The sequence below is a fragment of the Hippopotamus amphibius genome, chromosome 5 (assembly GCF_030028045.1).
Source record: "Hippopotamus amphibius kiboko isolate mHipAmp2 chromosome 5, mHipAmp2.hap2, whole genome shotgun sequence".
NCBI classification, from domain to species: Eukaryota; Metazoa; Chordata; class Mammalia; order Artiodactyla; family Hippopotamidae; genus Hippopotamus; species Hippopotamus amphibius.
This window is the reverse complement of record NC_080190.1, coordinates 17,529,484-17,548,777: the sequence shown is the minus strand read 5'-3', so window position 1 is coordinate 17,548,777 and position 19,294 is coordinate 17,529,484. Positions and strand designations below refer to the sequence as shown.

The window sequence follows — 19,294 nt, the reverse complement described above, 5'->3', positions numbered from 1 at the left end:
TCTCCTGATGTCAGATTGATGGTCTTTGCACACCAACTGTGCACTGCAAGCTTCCTGTCATGTCCGGGCTGCCCGCATCAGAAGACCTGGGCCTGACACCAAACTTTTGATTTAACAGCTCTTTGACCTTGGACCCCAGCTTCTCCAAGACCATTTCCACAAGTGTAAAAGTGGAAATGATCATGTCTCACCTATAGGGTATGAGTGTAGTTATATGAAGTTAATATATTAAATGCAATGATCATCTTTTAACATCATACATTTAGAAAGCCTTTATCATTAGGGGGGACTTTCATACACTATTTCACTGAATCTTTAACAACACTGTCAAGTTTATGAAACAGATGAATGAACTGAGGCAGGGGTGGGGGACAGAGGGGAGTTGTTTGCAGAGTCACCCACCTGGTTGGAAGCAGAGCTAGTCTGGAATTCCATCTCTGGATTTACAGTCCTGTGTGTGAGCTTTCCAGAGTCCCATGGCAGTGAATTTGGGTCCTGTACAGTTTCAATAAAAGATTTGCAAATGTTACGAAAACAAACATCAAAATCTCTTTTGGCTAAAAATGTCTCTTAGCAGGTACAGTGAGTGTGGGAAGCCTGTGGTTTATCCCCAACCATCCAGGGATCCAAAGGGTACATTGTCCCTTGGGGCTGATTTCTGGTTGCCAGACTATTAGGTTCTAAAAATTTGTGATTTTGTTAGAGGGAGCGTGTTTTGCCCAGAGCAACTTTTAAAATGCTTTTCTTTCCTTATCAGACTGGAAATGTGTCATCCACTTCCCTTGATTTTCTGGGTCTGAGCCAAGTATTTTGCCAAATGAACAAGGAAGATGTTTGTTATAGGGAAAGACCACGGGCTTCCTGGCCGGAGAATTTTACCTCCAATTTTAAAGTCTTTCTATTCAGGAGTTACTGTTTTTGTAAAGGGTTCAGATTTCCATCCTGCTGGTAGAGAGGAGGCTGCCAAGGGCTAATCTAATATTTGGGGTTGGAATTGCATTTTGTAGGGTGGAAGTGCTCTCCTTTTTCACCCGGCCCTCATTTCATTTCTGATCATGGAGGAGAAGGTGGGCATTGTCCTGAAAAACTGCCTTTAGCTATTGCTCAGTCTGGCCCTTCTTTTTCAAAAGTGGCCTTGTTTGGCCTTCCTCTCTTCCTGTCTCAGAAGACATGTTATCAGAGTACATTTGGGGCAGCACAGAGTGTGATGTTTTGCGGCGCCCTGCAGCAAACCTCCCTCACCTGCTGATTGAAAGTAACAATCAGATAAGAAGACTGGGGGTGGGGGGCATCTAAGTCCACGTGTGGGAACCCCAGAAGCTAGGAATAACACGTGGGGTTAGCATGAGTAATGGAACAGAAAAGAACAAATGCGATGAGCCAGGTGTTTTGTAATGGAGGAGGCTTGGCAGGGTGTACCTGGGAACCAAGGATCTGTTGCTGCCCCTGGGTTGCAGACCACTCCCAACTGCTTTGTACAAGAATGCAGAGAGTTCTGGAAATCTTCTCCAGCTATGTGCTTGAGTGTGGGAGTTGCTGGCAGGTATTAGCTGATGGAAGACTGCCAATGGGTGGGATTCAGGGTGGCAGATTTTAAATTAAGCTTCTGTTCCTCTGTCCTGATCCCCCAGAATCAGGAAGGTGACAGATGGAACAGATGACAGGGAGGCCAAAAAGGAGTCTGATCCACTTATTAGCTGTCTAACCTGGGACAAAACACTTCACTTCTCCATGTCTCAGTTTTCTCATCTGTAAAATGGGGGTAATATACTCTCACAGGCTGTCTGTGAGGATTAGGAGAGAGAAGATACTTAAGTATGGAGACTGGTACTGGGCCCTTTATTGAGTAAATGCTCACTAGATGGGAGCAGCTGTTGGTCTTCACTGTGGAATTCATCCTTTAAAAAAAGTTTTCAATTGTAGGGTTTTATTTATTTTAAATTTATTTATTTGTTTATTATTGGCTGTGTTGGGTCTTCATTGCTGTGCGCAGGCTTCTCTAGTTGTGATGAGCACAGGCTACTCTTCACTGCAGTGCAGCGGGCTTCCTATTGCAGTGGCTTCTTGTTGCGAGCATGGGCTCTAGGTGTGTGGGCTTCAGTAGTTGTGGCATGTGGGCTCAGTAGTTGTGGCTCAAGGGCTCTAGAGCGCAGGTTCAGTGGTTGTGGTGCATGGGCTTAGTTGCTCTGCAGCATGTGGGATCTTCCCGGACCAGGGCTTGAACCCATGTCCGCCTGCATTGGCAGGCGGATTCTTTTTTTTTAAGGTACTTTTACTGAGATACAGTTAACAGACAATAAACAGCATATATTTAGAGTGTACAATTTGGTATCCCAATCTCCCAGTTCATTCCCCCCGCCCCAACCCTCCCTGCTTTCCCCACTTGGTGTCCATATGTTTGTTTTCTACATCTGTGTCTCTATTTCTGCCTTGCATCTCCTCTTTCATAGTTGTTAGCATTTGCCTTAGGTATTGAGGTGCTTCTATATTGGGTGCATATATATTTATAATTGTTATCTCCTCTTGGATTGATCCCTTGATCTTTCTGTAATGTCCTTTCTTGTCTCTTGTAACATTTTTTATTTTAAAGTCTATTTATCTGATGTGACTATTGCTACTCCAGCTTTCTTTTGATTTCCATTTGCGTGGAATATCTTTTTCCATCCCCTCACTTTCCGTCTGTATGTGTGCCTAGGTCTGAAGTGGGTCTCTTGTAGACAGCATACATATGGGTCTTGTGTTTGTATCCATTCAGCCAGTCTCTGTCTTCTGGTTGGTGCATTTAGTCCATTTACATTCAAGTTAATTATCGAGATGTATGTTCCTATTACCATTTTCTTAATTGTTTTTTGTTTTTGTAGGTATTTTTCTTCTCTTATGTTTCCCGCTTAGGGAAGTTCCTTTAGCATTTGTTGTAGGGCTGGTTTGGTGGTGCTGAATTCTCTTAGCTGTTGCTTGTCTGTAAAGCTTTTGATTTCTCCATCGAATCTGAATGAGATCCTTGCTGGGTAGAGTATTCTTGGGTGTAGGTTCTTCCCTTTCATCACTTTAAATATATGGTGCCACTCCCTTCTGGCTTGCAGAGTTTCTGCTGAGAAATCAGCTGTTAACATTATGGAAGTTCCCTTGTATGTTGTTTGTCGTTTTTCCCTTGTTGCTTTTAATAACTTTTCCTTGTCTTTAATTTTTGTCCATTTGACTACTATATGTCTTGGAGTATTTCTCCTTGGGTTTATCCTGCCTGGGACTCTCTGTGCTTCCTGGACTTGGGTAGCTGTTTCCTTTCCCATGTTAGGGATGTTTTCAACTATAATCTCTTTCAATATTTTCTTGGGTCCTTTCTCTCTTCTCCTTCTGGAACCCCTATGATGCAAATGTTGGTGTGTTTAACGTTATCCCAGAGGTCTCTTAGGCTGTCTTCAGTTCTTTTCATCCTTTTTTCTTTATTCTTTTCTGCATCAGTGATGATCACCATTCTGTCTTCCAGGTGACTTATTCGCCCTTCTGCTTCAGTTAATCAGCTATTGATTCCTTCTAGTGTATTGTTCATTTCAGTGATTGTGTTGCATATCTCTGTTTGTTTGCTCTTTAATTCTTCTAGATCTTTGGTAAACTTTTCAATCTTTGCATCCAGTCTTTTTTCAAAGTCCTGGATCATCTTCACCATCATTATTCTGAATTCTTTTTCTGGAAGGGTGCCTGTCTCCTCTTCATTTAGTTGTTTTTCTGGGGTTTTATCCTGTCCCTTCATCTGGTACAAAGTCCTCTGCTTTTTCCTTTTCTCTATCTTTCTGTGGCTGTGGTTTTCCTTTCCACAAGATGAAATACTGCTGATACTGCTTGATACTGCTATCTGCCCTCTTGTGGAGGAAGCTATCTAGGAGGCTGGTGGGTGCTTCCTGATGGGAGGGACTGATGGTGGGTAGGGCTGGGTGGGCGGAACTCAGTAAGACTTTAATCCGATTTGGTGGGTAGAGCTTAGTAAAACTTTAATCTGCTTGCCTGCCAATGGGTGGGGCTGTGTTCTCACATTGTTGGTTGTTTGGCCTGAGGCTACCCAGCACTGGGGTTACAGGCTCTTTGGTGGTGCTAATGGTGGACTCCAGGAGGGCTCACACCATGAGCACTTCCCAGAACCCCTGCTGCCAGTGTCCCCGTCTCCTTGGTGAGCCACAGCTGCCCCCCACCTCTGTAGGCAACCCTCCAACACCGGCAGGTAGGTCTGGTTCAGTCTCCTATAGGGTCACTGCTCCTTCCCCCTCGGTCCTGGTGAGCATACTTTTTTGTGTGCCCTCCAAGAGTGGAGTCTCTGTTTCCCCCAGTCCTGTGGAGGTCCTGCAATCAAATCCCGCTGGCTTTCAGAGTCTGATTCTCTGGGGATTCCTCCTCCCGTTGCTGGACTCCCAGGTTAAGAAGCCTAACGTGGGGCTCAGAATCCTCACTTTAGTGGGTGGACTTCTGCGGTGTAGCTGTTCTCCAGTTTGTGAGTCACCCACCCAGCATTTATGGGATTTGATTTTAATGGGATTGTGTCCCTCCTACTGTCTCATTGTGGCTTCTCCTTTGTCTCTGGATGTGGGGTGTCTTTTTTGGTGAGTTCCAGTGTCTTTCTGTCAATGATTGTTCAGCAGTTAGTTGTAATTCTGGTGCTCTTGCAAGAGGGAGTGAACGAACGTCCACCTACTCTCTGCCATCTTGATCCTATCGGCAGGTGGATTCTTAGCCACTGTGCCACCAGGGAAGTCCCTGTAGGGTTTTATTTAGAATGTTGAATTAGTGTTACAAGAAGGTTTTGCTGTGTGAGTTTGGGGAATGAACTCAACATTTGAGATGACTGAGTGGGAATAGATAGTAAAGAATGCTATTAACCCTGCACCAGCTTCAAAATAACATTAATTTCATTTATCTTGGCATAAAAAAGAATACAGTGAGCGCAGTGAGCACAAAGATTCATCAGGAAGTATCCCACCAGCCCACCTGCTGGATGTGTTATGATGATGAGTTCCAGAAAGCATGTGTCTCACCTGCTGTCTGCCAGGCACGTGCAGCTTGCTGGGCCTCCAACAGAGACTGAGACGCAATCCCTAGTCCCTGAGCCATTTGCCACCTGGCAGGCAGGACAGATATACCAGCAGGCAGGTTCAGTGTGGGCTGTGTGACAGTGGGGATTGTGATGGGGGAGGGGGGACAGGGGAGGAAGGTGCTGCTGAAGTCCCGGAGTCAGCACCATCTGAGCCAACCACTTACAAGGAGGCATTTGATTTCTTACATTGATTTCCAGATTGCCAACATAAATTTTGTTTTAATGAGTAGACGCTTAGGAGGAGGCTCTGGCAGAACATTGACCTGGGCAAGCAGAGGCGCATGAGAGAGCATGATGGATCTGCTTAGGTCTGTCACCTAGTAGAGGGAGGGGCCCGTGTTCACTGAGCACCTTGCTCTGCAGCAGGAACCTTCTGTACTCCCTTTTACCTTGTCCTCACAGCAACTTGTGGAGGCTGCTGGAATCCTAGTTTTGTTATAAAAAAAAAAAAAAAATGAACAGGCCTGAGCCTCAGAGTTCTGCATGTGCCCAGCGTCAGAAGCTGTGATCCCAGAAACTCATCCTGAATCTCAGGACTAGACGGTATGCAGAAGCCCTTTCCCTCTGCTCTGCACTGGCCCTTGTCCCCAGGCCTCGCTCCTGCCTGGCTCCCAGGTGGCAGGTGGGACTTGTCCTGCAGCTGTTGTGTGGAGCAAGAGGAAAGAAAACACATCCTTGGGGAAAAGGACAGTCCGTCTTGCTGGTACGTGTGGGGCTGGAGGCTGGCAGGAGGCATGACAGCCCCTCCATCAGCCAGGATGCTCGCTGACTACCTTTCTCCCTTTGATTGTGTCTGGGAAGTTCCCACCTTCCTCCCTCTTGCAGTATTGCAACTCCAGTTTTCACTTGGGTTAGGTGAGGATGTGAAGCCTCTAAGTTATTTGAAGCACAAAGACTCTCAGCCGGTTAGGATATTTGATTTAGTTTGCTTCCGAAATGTTTTGAAATCCAGCGAGCTGAATAAACAGTGAAGTAAGGTCTGACCATCATAGGTCCATGATGGAGGGGAGATCAAAAGGGGATTTTTTTTTTTTTAAAACCAGAAGACACATTAGCAGCATCTGGTCCAACCGCCTCATTTTGCAGGTGAGGAACCATAGCCCCTCTCAGGGTCACACAACATCGGATGAGAAGTGGGGCCCCTGGATCCAGGATTCAGACTCTGCCACCATGGGGCGGGGGTGGCGCCTGCCTGTCAGGGAGTGACTTGCAGTGTTCCAGCTCAGTGTGGATGGAGTTCAGGGGGGTGGCTCAAGGACCCTGAGTTGACCTCACCTACAGGAGTAGCATGGTTAGAGGAAAGTCTGTTGGATTAGGAGCTAGAGACTTGAGCTGTGTGATCACCCAGGACTCCTGCCCTTCGGAGCATCAGTGATGCCTTCCCATCATCTCTGGGGTGTGTACGCTTGTTCACTGGGTCTCCTCTTTAGGTTGACACCAGAGTGCTCCCCTTGAGGGCAGGAGTGCAGGCCCAGAGGGGTAAACACTGTCCAGGAAGGCACACCCACCACCATCGGTTATTCTTATTTCCACAGTTCCAGTGAGGTCTGGCAGTAGCACCTTCATGAACAGGAGTTGAGTCATTTTTAACTCTTCTACAGTTCACAAGAATCTACATTTCCTGGGTGACTTTGATTCTCAAGGTGGCCATTGCTCGCAGACTGGTCGGCAAATCCTGTGAATTCAGAGTGGAGTTCTGTTGTGTTCCTGCGGCTGGCAGGTGTGTTTTCAGTGCCCAGGCAGAGGTGGATGGGGTGCATCAGACAAGTAAGACAATTCCTGTAGCACAGATGAAGTTAAATGCACATAGCCGTGTCACGAAGATGGCCAGGAGACCCCTGCCAGGTGTCTTGGAGCACTGGCGTCCCTAGTGGAGGTGGGGGATCCGAAGGGCCAAGATCCATAAATGAAAACTTGGTGCTTCTGCCTTGCTCTCCACGTTCTTAGATGCAGGAGAGTGGTCCTTACTGATGTTAAAGGGACTTTTCTAGAGTGTCAGGTTGAAGTGAGTTTCCCTGCTCCGTGCTGTGTACCCCCCACAGAGACTGACCCCTTCTCCCTCTGCCCTTGTCTATACAGCCTGGGAATCGCCTGGAATCTTGCAGTTTCCCTCTCTGCATCTCTGCTTAGGATTTCCTCTTGGGAATCGTCTCCTGATTGAGCGTCAGTGTTATATGTTTAGTGGAAAGAAACACGTGCATTGTCTGGCTCGTCGAAGTCTTTTTTTGTTTATTGGACTATAGTTGATTTACAATGTTATATTAGTTTCGGGTGTACAGCATAGTGAATCAGTTATACACATACATATAGCCACTCTTTTTTTTTTTTTAGGTTATTTTCCCAGATAGGCCATATAGCGTACTGAGTAGAGTTCCCCGTGCTATACAGAAGGTCCTTATTAGTTATCTATTTTGTATACAGTGGTATGTATATGTCAGTCCCAATCTCCCAATTTATCCCTTCCCCTCTTATCCCCTGGTGACCATAAGTTTGTTTTCTATATTCGTGACTCTGTTTCTGTTTTGTAAATAAGTTCATTTGTACCCTTTTTTTTTTTTTAAGATTCTACATATAAGTGATATATGATATTTGTTTTTCTGTGTCTGACTTCACTCAGTATGACAATCTCTAGGCCCATCCATGTTGCTTCAAATGGCATTATTTTGTTTTTTTTATGCCTGAGTAATAATTCATTGTATATATGTACCACATCTTCTTTATCCATTCCTCTGCTGATGGACATTTAGGTTGCTTCCATGTCCTGGCTATTGTAAATAGTGCTGCAGTGAATATGGGGTGCGTGTATCTTTTCGAATTATGGTTTTCTCCAGGTATATGCCCAGTAGTGGGATTGCTGGGTCATATGGTAGCTCTATTTTTAGTTTTTTTAAAAAAGCTCCATACTGTTCTGCATCATGGTTGTACCAATTTACATTCCCACCAACGGTGCAGGAGGGTTCCCTTTTCTCCACACGCCCTCCAGCATTTATTGTTTGTAGATTTTTTTGATGGTGGCCATTCTGATGGTTTGAGGTGATACCTCACTGCAGTTTCGATTTGCTTTTCTCTAATAATTAGTGATATTGAGCATCTTTTCATGTGCTTTTTGGACTTGTGTATGTCTTCTTTGGAGAAATGTCTGTTTAGATCTTCCACCCATTTTTTGATTGGGTCATTTTTTTTTGGATATTGAACTGCATGGGCTGTTTGTATATTTTGCAGGTTAATCCCTTGTCGGTTGCTTCATTTGCAAATATTTTTTCCCATTCTGAGGGTTGTCTTTTGTTTCGCTATTTATTTATTTAGGTTGCCCTGGCTCTTAGTTGCAGCATGCGGGATCTTTAGTTGTGCCATGCAAATTCTTAGTCGCAGCATACATGTGGGATCTAGTTCCCTGACCAGGAATTGAACCCAGGTCCCCTGCATTGGGAGCATGGAGTCTTACCCATTGGATCACCAGGGAAGTCTCTGTCTTTTTGTTTTGTTTGTGGTTTCCTTTGCTGTGCAAAACTTTTAAATTAGATCCCATTTGTTTATTTTTGTTTTTATTTTTGTTACTCTAAGAGGTGGATCAAAAAAGATTTTGCTATGATTTATGTTTAATGTAGATAAACTCTACGATGAGATCTTGCATGTATTGGATCCCAAAGGACAAAAGATAGAATTTCTAGAACCCATTGTTAAGATATTTTTAGGTTTTTCCCTGCTGAATTATGCCGGGGGAAAAAGTCTAAATTTCATCTGCATGATCCCTTTCAGTTCTTATACCACATGTACACTCATCAAAATATAAGTCTGTCTGAATTGTGCATCATATCTTTGTGATTGAAATGATAATATTGCATTTCCAAGCCTCACAGCTAAAATTAGAAATAAACCTCAGATATGTGCCTTTATGGAATCAAAGTTATGGTCTGTGGTCTCTTATGAAAAGCTCTCACTTCCCATGCTTAATATCGCCCTCAAAAATTGATACGTAATCAGGCCCCATGGAACTGAACTTTAGACATACTATAAGCATTAGGCAACAAAAAACTTTACAAAAATACTTTTGTTTCTTCCTCAGCCATGTTACTGTTTTTAAGTAATTTAGAAAATGTGGGCTGGGTGACCTTGCTTGGTTTCAGAAAATGAAGACTTTGAAATCAAACCTTCAAACTACCAGAATCTAACTCCTCGTGAAGAAGTGGAGCTGCTAAGAGGGAGGGGCTTTCTGCAGGGTCGCATGGCTGGGCAGGGGCCCAGGTCTCTCAACGCTGGACACAGCATACCCTGCCGTGTGAAGGAGCGAGGGGCTTTGGAGCCAGGTGTCTGGGGAAGATGGTAGGCTCTCCTTTAAAATCAGAGTCACTGGAGTAAAGTCTTCCAGTGACTTTCCAGGCTTTTTGGGATTTCAGTCTTCCCCAGGCTACTATAGTTATCAGGGCGAGGAGCAGTCTCTAGGGTCCTATCTGTGCCCTGGGAAAGGCTGAGCCTTTGTCGTCTTGTTTGGGGGTGTGACTTGGAGAGCTCACAGAGCTCATTGCTGATGCTTTTTTTCTTGTCCGGGCCCTATAGTTACATCAACATGCCCTCTTTCCTGTTGCTGGAAGCCATCTGCATTTTCCTGTTTGCCGGAGGTGAGTGTTCTTGGTTGGGGGGGTTAGGGGGAAGATTAAGGTGTTGAGGGATTTGGTTTGCCTCATATCCTGTCGTTTTTAACTTCTGACGTTGTCAAGTGCATCTGTGTTTCTCCACTCCACGGCCACCTGCCTAGTCTAAGCCCTATCATCTGATGCTTGAACCACCGCAGTCGCCTCCTGACTGGCCTCATTGGTTTCACCTGGTCCCTGTCCATCCTGTTTTTCACACATCAGCCATTTCAAAATGCAGATCTAATCATGTCTGGACCCCTCTCCACTCCCATCCCCTACCTGAAATTTTTAAGTGATGTCCCATTGTTCTTAAGAGGCCCTGCCTGATCTGACCCTGGGCCCCCCCCCCCCCCGGTGTCCCCTCTGGAGACCCCTCCCTCTGCCCTCTGTGTTGCAGCCCACACACCTTCCAGGCCTGCCCAGCACCCTTGCTCCCTCCCACCCTAGGGGCTCTCAGTTGTGGTGCTGGCTTCTGCCTGGATCACCACCTTACCCCAGCACTACTACGCTGGTAAACTCCGCTCATCCTCCAGCACAGTTCCTCTTGGACCCCCCGATGAGGTCAGATTCCCCCTATTACAACCTCCTGTAGTGTTGGGTTCCTCTGCTGTGTAGCGCTTAAAACAGATATGAATTTATTTCTATGTGAGTTTTTATTTTTTAAAAAATATTTAGGCTATGTTGGGACTTAGTTGTGGCATGCAGGACCTTCACTGCATCTTGTGGGATCTTTGGTTGCAGTGCATAGGCTCTTTGTTTCAGCATGCAGGCTCTCCAGTTGTGGCTCGCGGACTCAGTAGTTGCAGTGCACGGGCTTAGTTCCCCCACGGCATGTGGGGTCTTAGTTCCCTGACCAGGGATCGAACCTGTGTTCCCTGCATTGGAAGGTGCATTCTTAACCACTGGACCATCAGGAAAGTCCCTCTGTGTGAATTTTTTAAAAATAATGTCCATTTTCTCTGCCAGCCATAAGGTCCACGCGAAGGAGACTTAGCCTGTTCTTTATTCACTACGTACTCTGTAATCTTGGTGCCTAGCCCTGAGCTTACACATACTCGGTGCTCAAGAAGCAGATTAATGAATGAATAATGGAGCAAATCACTTTTCCATGTACTTCCCACTTTAGCCCTCCCAAGTTCTAGCCTCTTTGGAATATGAGGTGGTAGAAAAGAATAGGTGTGTCTTGTGGATTGTCAGAACACGTGGGCTGGGCTTGCAGCTTTCTGAGGCTAGCGCAGGGTCCTCTTACGGAGCCTCCCTAGTCTGTGTTTCTGTGAGTAGGGGTGCTCTCTCTGCTCCCTGGCTGCTGTCTCCACCTGCCTGTTCTCCAGAGCCTCAGAGAGATGAGAGAGGCTGGAGGAAGGGCGTGCTTGCCCAGCCTGCCCGTCCCCTCTCTGGAAGCCATGTGGGTGATGAATATAACACAGTAGCTTCACGGCCAAGGAATTGGGGAGAATTTAGACATGTTTGGGGACAGAGCCTGAAGGCGGTCCCTGGGGGCCCAGGACCGTAACGTTTCTGTTCTAGCTCATTATGGACCTTTACCCTCTGTAGTCTGTCCAGTTTACAGAGCACTTGATCTGACCACCTCTAGGTTATACAGATGAGGCAGGGGTTTGCCTAGGGCTGCACAGCTGTCAGTAGCAGGGCTGGGATGAAAAGCCAACCCCTCCTCCTCCTCCCCATCCAGCTTCTTAGCACCACCCATTCCCCCCCTGCCTCCCCGCCTCCCCGCCTCCCCCAGGTAGGTGGTCCTCAGAGGTGTCGGCTGACTGGGTTGGGAGAGGAAGCCACAGTCACACATTCATTGGCTCCCTGTTCCAAGGGAAACTTCTGCAGAGTCCTGAGGTGGTTTCACAGTGTCACAGCAGGGACATCACCCACGTGCCTGCTCCCCTGAAGGAGGGCTCACCTGAAACCTGGCACCCGCCAGGACAGCTGAGCACAGGTACAGAGTTCCATTAGCTGAGTCACCTCTGTAGTGAGGGTCTCTGGTCATGGAGCTCCTCCTCCCTCCCATCCGGGGTGATGGCTGGTAGGTCTCTCGCTGGAGAATTTGCTACTAAGACATTTAAAAAGGAACCGTGTTTTCCCACAGGCCCTCGGATTCCTCAGCTCCTGGACCCTTTGCCAGTAATTCATGGGCTCATTCAGGAAAGCTTAGTGCTTACCTGTGTTGACTGCAGGGTCAAAGGTTGGGAGCATTTTTATGGCTCTTAATTCATTTGACCAAACTGTGCAGAGAGCTGGGCTGGGCTCTGTGGGAGGACAGGTGGAGGTATGCCTGCCCTTGGGGAGCTTCTGGGGGTGCAGGGCTCGTGGAAGCTGCACTGCCTCTTGAGATGGGAGCAGCACCGCAGTGGGACACACCCCCCCACCCCGAGTTGGCAAGATCTTGATGATGTCGGAATGCGTTGACGCAGATAGCCTCCATTTTCTGGAAGGCCAGTTTGCTGAATTATTGAGTGATTTTTGTGATCTTTTGGTTTTGGAGTTTGGGGGGTAAGTGTTGCCTCTGCCTCTGTCGCAACGTCTGCCACGTTTTATGGAAGTGGAGGATTTTTTTTTCTTCAATCTGCTGTCTGTATTATAGTTTATGTCTTGTTTCTGCCTCTGGTGGACTCTTAGGCCTCATGACAGATACTTATTTGTCTGACAGCTTTTGACTGGTTCAGCATTTTGGCCTAGAACCGTCTTCTCCGTGAGCAGAGGCTGAGGGGAGGGCATATCAGGTGAGCAGGAACTCAAAGGTATGGTCGGGGCAGAAGTAGACACTGGTTCCGTTTGTTATCCAGGGACTAGTGAATGGAGAGGAGCCACAGAAGGTGGAGCTGGGACCAAGCGAGGGGGCAGTTGACTAATGAACTCCGGGGAGTTCTGCCAACAAGAAGAACCTGACATCATCTCTTGGTGTCCTCCTCCTAGTCGCCTTCCTGGCAGTGGCCAGTCCCCCTGAGACCAACTTCCTGGTGCTGTGCGATTCCTACGCTACAACACCCCCCCCCCCCCCCCCCCGCCCCCGCCTGGCTACCTCTCCATTACTTCTTTCCCCCGCAGTCCCACTCCATCTCACGGTCCTTCATCTGCCCCCTTCCTGGCCTGGCCTGCTCCTGGGCTCTGCCCACCCTCACTTTGTGCCCTCTGCGCTTACCCAGTGGACATGGGCGTCTATAAGTATTTGCACGTCTCCTTCTGCAAGCGGCCATGCACAGTTGGCTTTTCAGATAATCCAAGTGGCACCTCATTGACTTCAGGGCTTTCATCGCGTTGGCTTGCTGTTCAGCACCTGGCATGTTACCTGCCCTCAAAGTTTATTTTGTAAATTGTTGTTGGCTGCTCATATGCCATTATTACAATTTTACTGGGTATCACACAGAAGGAAAAACGTGTATCCACAAACTTCCTACCGCAAACCTTTTTAGCCCTTGTTCATATTAATTGCATTGAATGACTGTATCAGAGTCCTGTCTCTCTGGATATTTGTTATCGCCATTGTTCCTCTGAAATAATAACATTGAAGGAAGTGTCTTGGTGCACATTTTCCCTTCTCTAAAATTGTTTTTCCTTCGGATCAATTCCCAGGTGCAATACTATTGTGCCTAAGCACTTTGATGACTCAATTCATTTGGCTAAATTGTCTTCCAAAAGGGTTGTACCAATTTACAGTGCTGCCACTGGAAAAGTTTTTTCCTGATTTAATCTTTCCCCAGTTACATTTAAATTTAGAACTTGATCATCTAAATTTCACATTTAAAAGGGTATCCCATTGTTTGAGTTAAAACATTTTGTCACCTGTTTGAAAATTTCCCTTGTGCTTTTCTGTGTTCTCTTTCTTCTGTGAATTGTTTGTTCATGTCCAAGGTTAATGTTTAGGGCAAGATGCCACGCCCCAGAGGGGCACCCGGTTGTTATGCCTAACCAGGCACAGAGCTCATCGGAATCACAGGCTCTCTACATCCCCTCTGTATATATTTTTAATTTTTATCTTCAAAATACCCAAATTTAAATGCAGAGATACCTGTTGGAAGTGGGGCAGTTGGGGATTTATTTATGTTATCCATCTGGTGATTTTTAAGATACAGTATCATTGAACTCTTCCGCGTTCCTGTGTTCTCCCTCGTTACCTGTTCGTTCTGGTTACATAAGGCGCAGGCTAAGACTCCTCCCCTCTCTGCCTTGTAATGCCTGCTTCTGGTGTTTCTCTCCTAGTGCCCCCATCCCTGCCTCTTCAGGAAGTCCACGTGAGCAAGGAGACCACTGGGAAGATTGCAGTCGCCAGCAGAAGTAAGCCCGTGTTTTACTCCGCCCTCCAGACACCCGCTGCAGCCTCTGTGTAGTGGACCCGGGGAAGCCATGTGACTCCAGACAGTTTCTGCCCCACCCCTGTCTTCTCTCATGCTGTGGCCAGAGTCATTTTCCCCAAACCGGGGCCTGACCCAGCTCCTCCCCTGGGTAAGGTCCCTAAGGAAGAGACTCTTGGCCCGTGCTGCAAGGTCTTCTGTTGTGTGACCCCTGTCCACCCAGCCAGCCTCATCTGCTGCCGCATTCCTCGCTCTCCTCCCCACTCAGCGTCCCCTCCACAAGCTCGAGCCACACTCGCCCGCTCCCAGGGGCCCCGCCGCCCCCTCCCTCCCTCCCTCTCTGCTGAAGTCCCCCTCGCTTGCTGCTACGGGTGGCACCTTGTCACTGCTGCGTCTGACTTCCACTCTCTCGCATCTTCCTGGTGAGGTGATAGGGTGTGGACTCGGGAGCCAGAAAGCCTGAGTTTGATTCCGGGCTCCAGCACTTCCTGGTACTTCGGCCTTAGGAGGTTTCCTGAATCGCCCTGTGCCCTGCTCTCCTTATCTCTCCAATGGGAATGCAAATTGTAAATCTAATTAGAGGTGGGGTGGGGGGCTAGGGAGCTGACAGCTAAAGGGTACCAGGGTTTCCTTTTGAGGAGACGAACAATGTTCTAAAATTGACTGTGATGGTGACAGAATATATCTGTGAATATACTAAAAGCCATTGAAGTGTGTACTTTAAATGGGTGACTGGTGTGGTTTGTGAATTATCTCAATATAACTATTGAAAAATTTTTAAAAATGAGTAATCTGTCTCCAGGTGGTTGTGAGAATTAAATAAATTAGTATATATAAGGTGTTTAAAGCAGCACCTGGCATATAGGAAAGATGCAGTCAGTGCTGTTTATCATTACTTAGGCTCTTGGGTAATGCAGCCTTATGTACCAGGGTGCCTGGCTGCATCTCAGACTAAATTGTAACACCCCAAGAGCAGGAACCAAGGCTCTTGGGTATCCCTCACTGGCCCAGTAGCCGCTCCTCTCGCATGGCTCAGTTAGTATTGTTGAGTTAGACTCTTCCATTATTACACAGACTTTCATGAGTGTCGTGCTCGTGGTAGGTGTGTGCTCCCCGCTGCAGAAGAGGGCTGCCTCTGGCCTAGAATTTCTCAAGTGTTACTTTCCCCATCATGCTTAGAGGAGCTTGACCCACCACAAGGTTGTTTCTGCCTCTACTCTGCTTTGGGAGTAAGATCTTCTTGGGACAAGACGGCAGAGAAGCTGGTTGTCGCCTCTTCTGTCCCCCTCTGCCCTAGTGATGTGGTGCTCGGCTGCGGTGGACATCCTGTTTCTGATTGATGGCTCTCACAGCATTGGGAAAGGGAGCTTTGAAAGGTCCAAGCACTTTGCTATCACGGTCTGTGATGCTCTGGACATCAACCCCAGCAGGGTGAGTGCAAGTCTCCTTGTCTTTGTATTAGTGTGTCTTTGGCTGCAAGTGACAGAAATCCCATCTTAAGCAGAAGAAGGCATTTACTGGCTTGTGGAACCAGGAAGACCAAGGGGGTGAATCCTGGTTCCAGGCATGACAGGATCCAAAGACTCAATCCCTCTCTTTTTCTCCTCCTCTCCATTTTGCTTCCCTCAGTTGGCTCCCTTCCCAGGCAGGTTTTCCTTACATAGCAAAGTTGCCCTACACTGTCCTTCAAGCTAGTCACCCCAGGGAAAAGAAAGTGGGCTTCTTACCCTGTAGGGGTGGCAGAAGTCCCAGGGAGGGCTCTGATTGGACAGGTATGGGTCACATGACAATCCCTTGCCCAATCACAGAAGTCAGAGGGAAGGGCTTGTCTTCATTCTTGCCTGTGGGGATGAACACTTGGATTCCCGCTAGAAAGAGAGATTGTGTTTGCAGAGCAGTGGGGAAGGGAGAGCATGCTGGCAGACAAAAACTGTAACTACCTCTGAAGACGAGAGTCTTAACATGAAACACAGCTCCTACCCTCTCTATTCACTTGAACGGAACAGCTCCTGCCTGATCCACCCAGCCAGTATCTTCATTTCTTGTTCTTCCTGATTCCAAATAGCGAGTCTTAAATCTCAGCAGAGTGTGCTAGCTGCGGCTCTTGTTGCTGAAAGGGACATTTTGGGACAACTCAACAGAAACATGGGCAATGAACACAGACAGTTCCCAGAAAATGAAACACAGACGGCCCTTCGACACAGGAAAAGATGCCCAACCTGACTCAATGTAATAGCAAATCTCTGACTGAGACACCATTTTCCGCTTAACTAGATTAGCAAAAATCCAAAGTTTGGTGTCATGTTCCATTAGAAAGTCTGTAGGAAACTGGTGTTCCCATGCACTGCTGGTGGGAATGTGCCCTCTCTATAGAGGAGTCTCTCTAGTGGCCATCAGAATTACAAAGGCTGGGACCCTTTGACTCAGTAATTGATTCTACAGATACTCCCATAGGTGCAAAATAATGCACCTACAAAGGTATTCATTACAGTGTTGTCTGTAATCATAAAAGATTTCAGGCAACCCAAAGGCCCGCTGACAGGGAACAGGTAAATCTATCATGGTGTCTTCATATAATGAAACACAGGGCAGCTGTAGAAAGTGAATGAGGCAAGCAACCATACTCCAATAAAAATTAAAAAAAAAAAAAAAAAACAAAAAAACAAGGAAGTGAATGAGGAAAATCTCTGTGGAAAGACACCAAAACAAATTGAGTGTAAAAGTAAGGTGCAAATGGTATGTATAATATATTACTTTTTATGAAAAATAGAGATGAAGAAGGTCTATATTTGTATTTGTTAGAATGTGCATGAAGAAACTCTGGAGGGATTTGTAAGGGGCTCAGACCAGCGGTTTCCCATTGAGGGAGAGGTTGGGAATCGAGCAAATGGGGCGCATGTCCAGGGGGAGGCCCATCGGGATAAACGTCGCTTTATGGATTTTTGAACCATGTGAAATGACTCAGAGATCAAGTAAAAACTTAACAAGGGCATTTTGGTTTGGAAAGCTATAATTATTTGAATTAGGGACTAGTCACATACAGGTGGAGGAAGGAAGTGGTTTTCCAAGATGACATTCCTGGGTTAATCCTAGAAAAACTTCTAGGATTTAGGAGCAAAGGTAACTTTTAATGAGGGCCAGATTTTCTGCAGAATGACACGTCAGTTACGGAAAGTGAGCACGTTACCCTGGACCTCAGGCTGTCTTGCGTGGTTATAGCTGACATCATTCCATCAAGGCATGAACAGCCCGGAAGTTATAACTGTGAAGTCAACCCACCGCAGACCCTCAGAAGGTCAGGGCCAAGGGCAGCTGAATCTCTACCCTCCTACACACAGGACCCTGCTTTTGAAAGGGAGTGCATCTTTATGAAGTTTCACTCATTTTTTCATGGAGGAGGAGCCATAAAGATCAAACACTGTTGACCTTGGCGTGGATGTAGTATGTCCTGAAATGGGTGGCCTGGAGACCCCAGCAGATGACAAGTTGGAAGAGAAGAGCTGTATGGATTATTAGAGAATGTTTTACAAATGAGAAAACAGGCTCAGAGAGGCTAAGTGACTGCCTAGGGTCACACAGCAATCTTAGAAGAGAGCTAAGCGTGGAAGAACTGGGGCCTTTGACTCTCAGCCCAGGACTTAACATTCTGCTGTCACAGTCACGTAGCACGTGGACAGCTGGCAACATGGCTGTATGTGTATCTGTGTATGTAGAAGTGGTGGGTGCTGATGGAATTCAGCATCCTCAAAAAGCGGGTAAGAAAACTGTGACAAAAAAACTGGGTGGGTGGTGCTGTTGGGAGCAACTTTCTCAACCCACGGGTCCCCAGAGTTCAGGGAATTAAATCTCAATGTTGCCAAACCACACCTAGAACGTGGCATTTCTAGGTTAGATGTGGGCAAACCAGACAGTGCCCTCAACAAGGAGAACAGTGAGAGGCCTGGACATTTCCATATGAGGGAACCTGATGATCATTTTCATGGGAATGAGGGTCCCGGCCGGCTCTCTTTCATTAAGAGGACAGAGTCTGGGTGTTGAGGGAGCTGTATTTGGGCTTGTCCTGAGAAAGTTTTCTCACAGCAAGACCTGTTGAACAAAGGAGCTGGGTGTCTATTTCACAAACAAATGAGAACCTCCACCTCCAAGCTGCTCAGACTTGCTGGAATTGCTAGCAAAGGGTTTTTGTATTAGGGTGATTTCAGATGCTTCAGTGTGACTTGTGGCTTCAGGTTTTGTGTGTTTGCTGCTGCATTTTGGTGTCATTGTCTTATCATCTCCATGTACAAGGGATTTGATTTGCACCTTACTTTACTTCCCAGGAAGAACTTTTCAAGTAGCTATAAATTTAAGCTTTTTAGGGAGGCTCTGTTTTGAGGTGGATTTAAGGTGTTTGAAGTCTTCTTCTCAACACTTAAGCTGAAAAGTTCACTTCCTGGCTCTAATATAATTATGGCAGCAGAGTGACTACAGTGTGGTGAGAAATCTGGGCCGGGCGTGCTTCTGAGCATACAGTAAACTGAAGATAAAAGGTAGCTATTTTGCTCCCAAACCACCAATTAAATGCCTTGACTACTGACTCAAGCTGTTTCGGTCTTGTTTTGTTTTGAAGTTGGCTCCTTCCTGTTTAAGTAAATACACCCAGTTGTTGGTCTCAAGGGAGTTTTTAAACTAAGTAATTCATTCACATGGTTCAAAAAAAAAAAAAAAAAGACATTCAATGAAGTGTCCCTCCCCGTCACACATTCTCTATTTGTGCAGTCCTGCTCACCCCTGCTGTCTTGAGCATCCTTACAGAATCGCTTCATGCAAATATAAACAACATGAATATATAATTCTAGTTTTTGCCCTTTTTACACAAAGGGTAGCACGCTAGGCACACTGTTTTATCCCTTGCTTTTTTCTCTTCACATTATCTTGGAAGTCTTTCTGTATCTAGATGGATAGGTAATATAGGTATTAATATAGGCATATATCACTTTTTATAGCTGATTAATGTTCCGTTGTAAGGATTTAAGGTTTCATTAAATCCTAAAGGTTAATTAACCAAGGTTTAGTTAACCAGCCCCCTACTGAAGGGTATTTGCTATTACAAATATATTGTGAGCTTGTAAATATATCATTTCATACATGTGGAAGTATAGCTGTAGGAAAAATTCCCAATAGCCGCATGCATTAGTACTTTTCAACAAATACTGACAGTTGCTCTCTACGGATGCTATAACATTTAAGTTCTTACAGCAGTGTTTGAGAATACTAGTTTACCCTTACAAACATTG

General features: G+C 46.3%; 1 protein-coding gene across 36 annotated transcripts in view; it reads left to right on the top strand.

Moving 5' to 3' along the window:
• The window catches only part of VWA2 (von Willebrand factor A domain containing 2), a 55,516-nt gene that overhangs the window by 3,058 nt on the left and 33,164 nt on the right, over nucleotides 1–19,294 (top strand). For 15 of the 36 annotated variants that reach the window (XM_057735210.1, XM_057735211.1, XR_009053752.1 and 12 more), the window contains 3 exons: nucleotides 9,641–9,702; nucleotides 13,927–14,001; nucleotides 15,316–15,449. In XM_057735210.1, the coding sequence (XP_057591193.1) occupies nucleotides 9,641–9,702; nucleotides 13,927–14,001; nucleotides 15,316–15,449 (271 nt within the window). Of the gene's footprint in view, nucleotides 1–4,071; nucleotides 4,217–6,684; nucleotides 6,804–8,389; nucleotides 9,407–9,640; nucleotides 9,703–13,926; nucleotides 14,002–15,315; nucleotides 15,450–19,294 lie in introns of those variants that run through there. The other 21 variants (XR_009053749.1, XR_009053750.1, XM_057735214.1 and 18 more) reach the window with 14 other exon arrangements.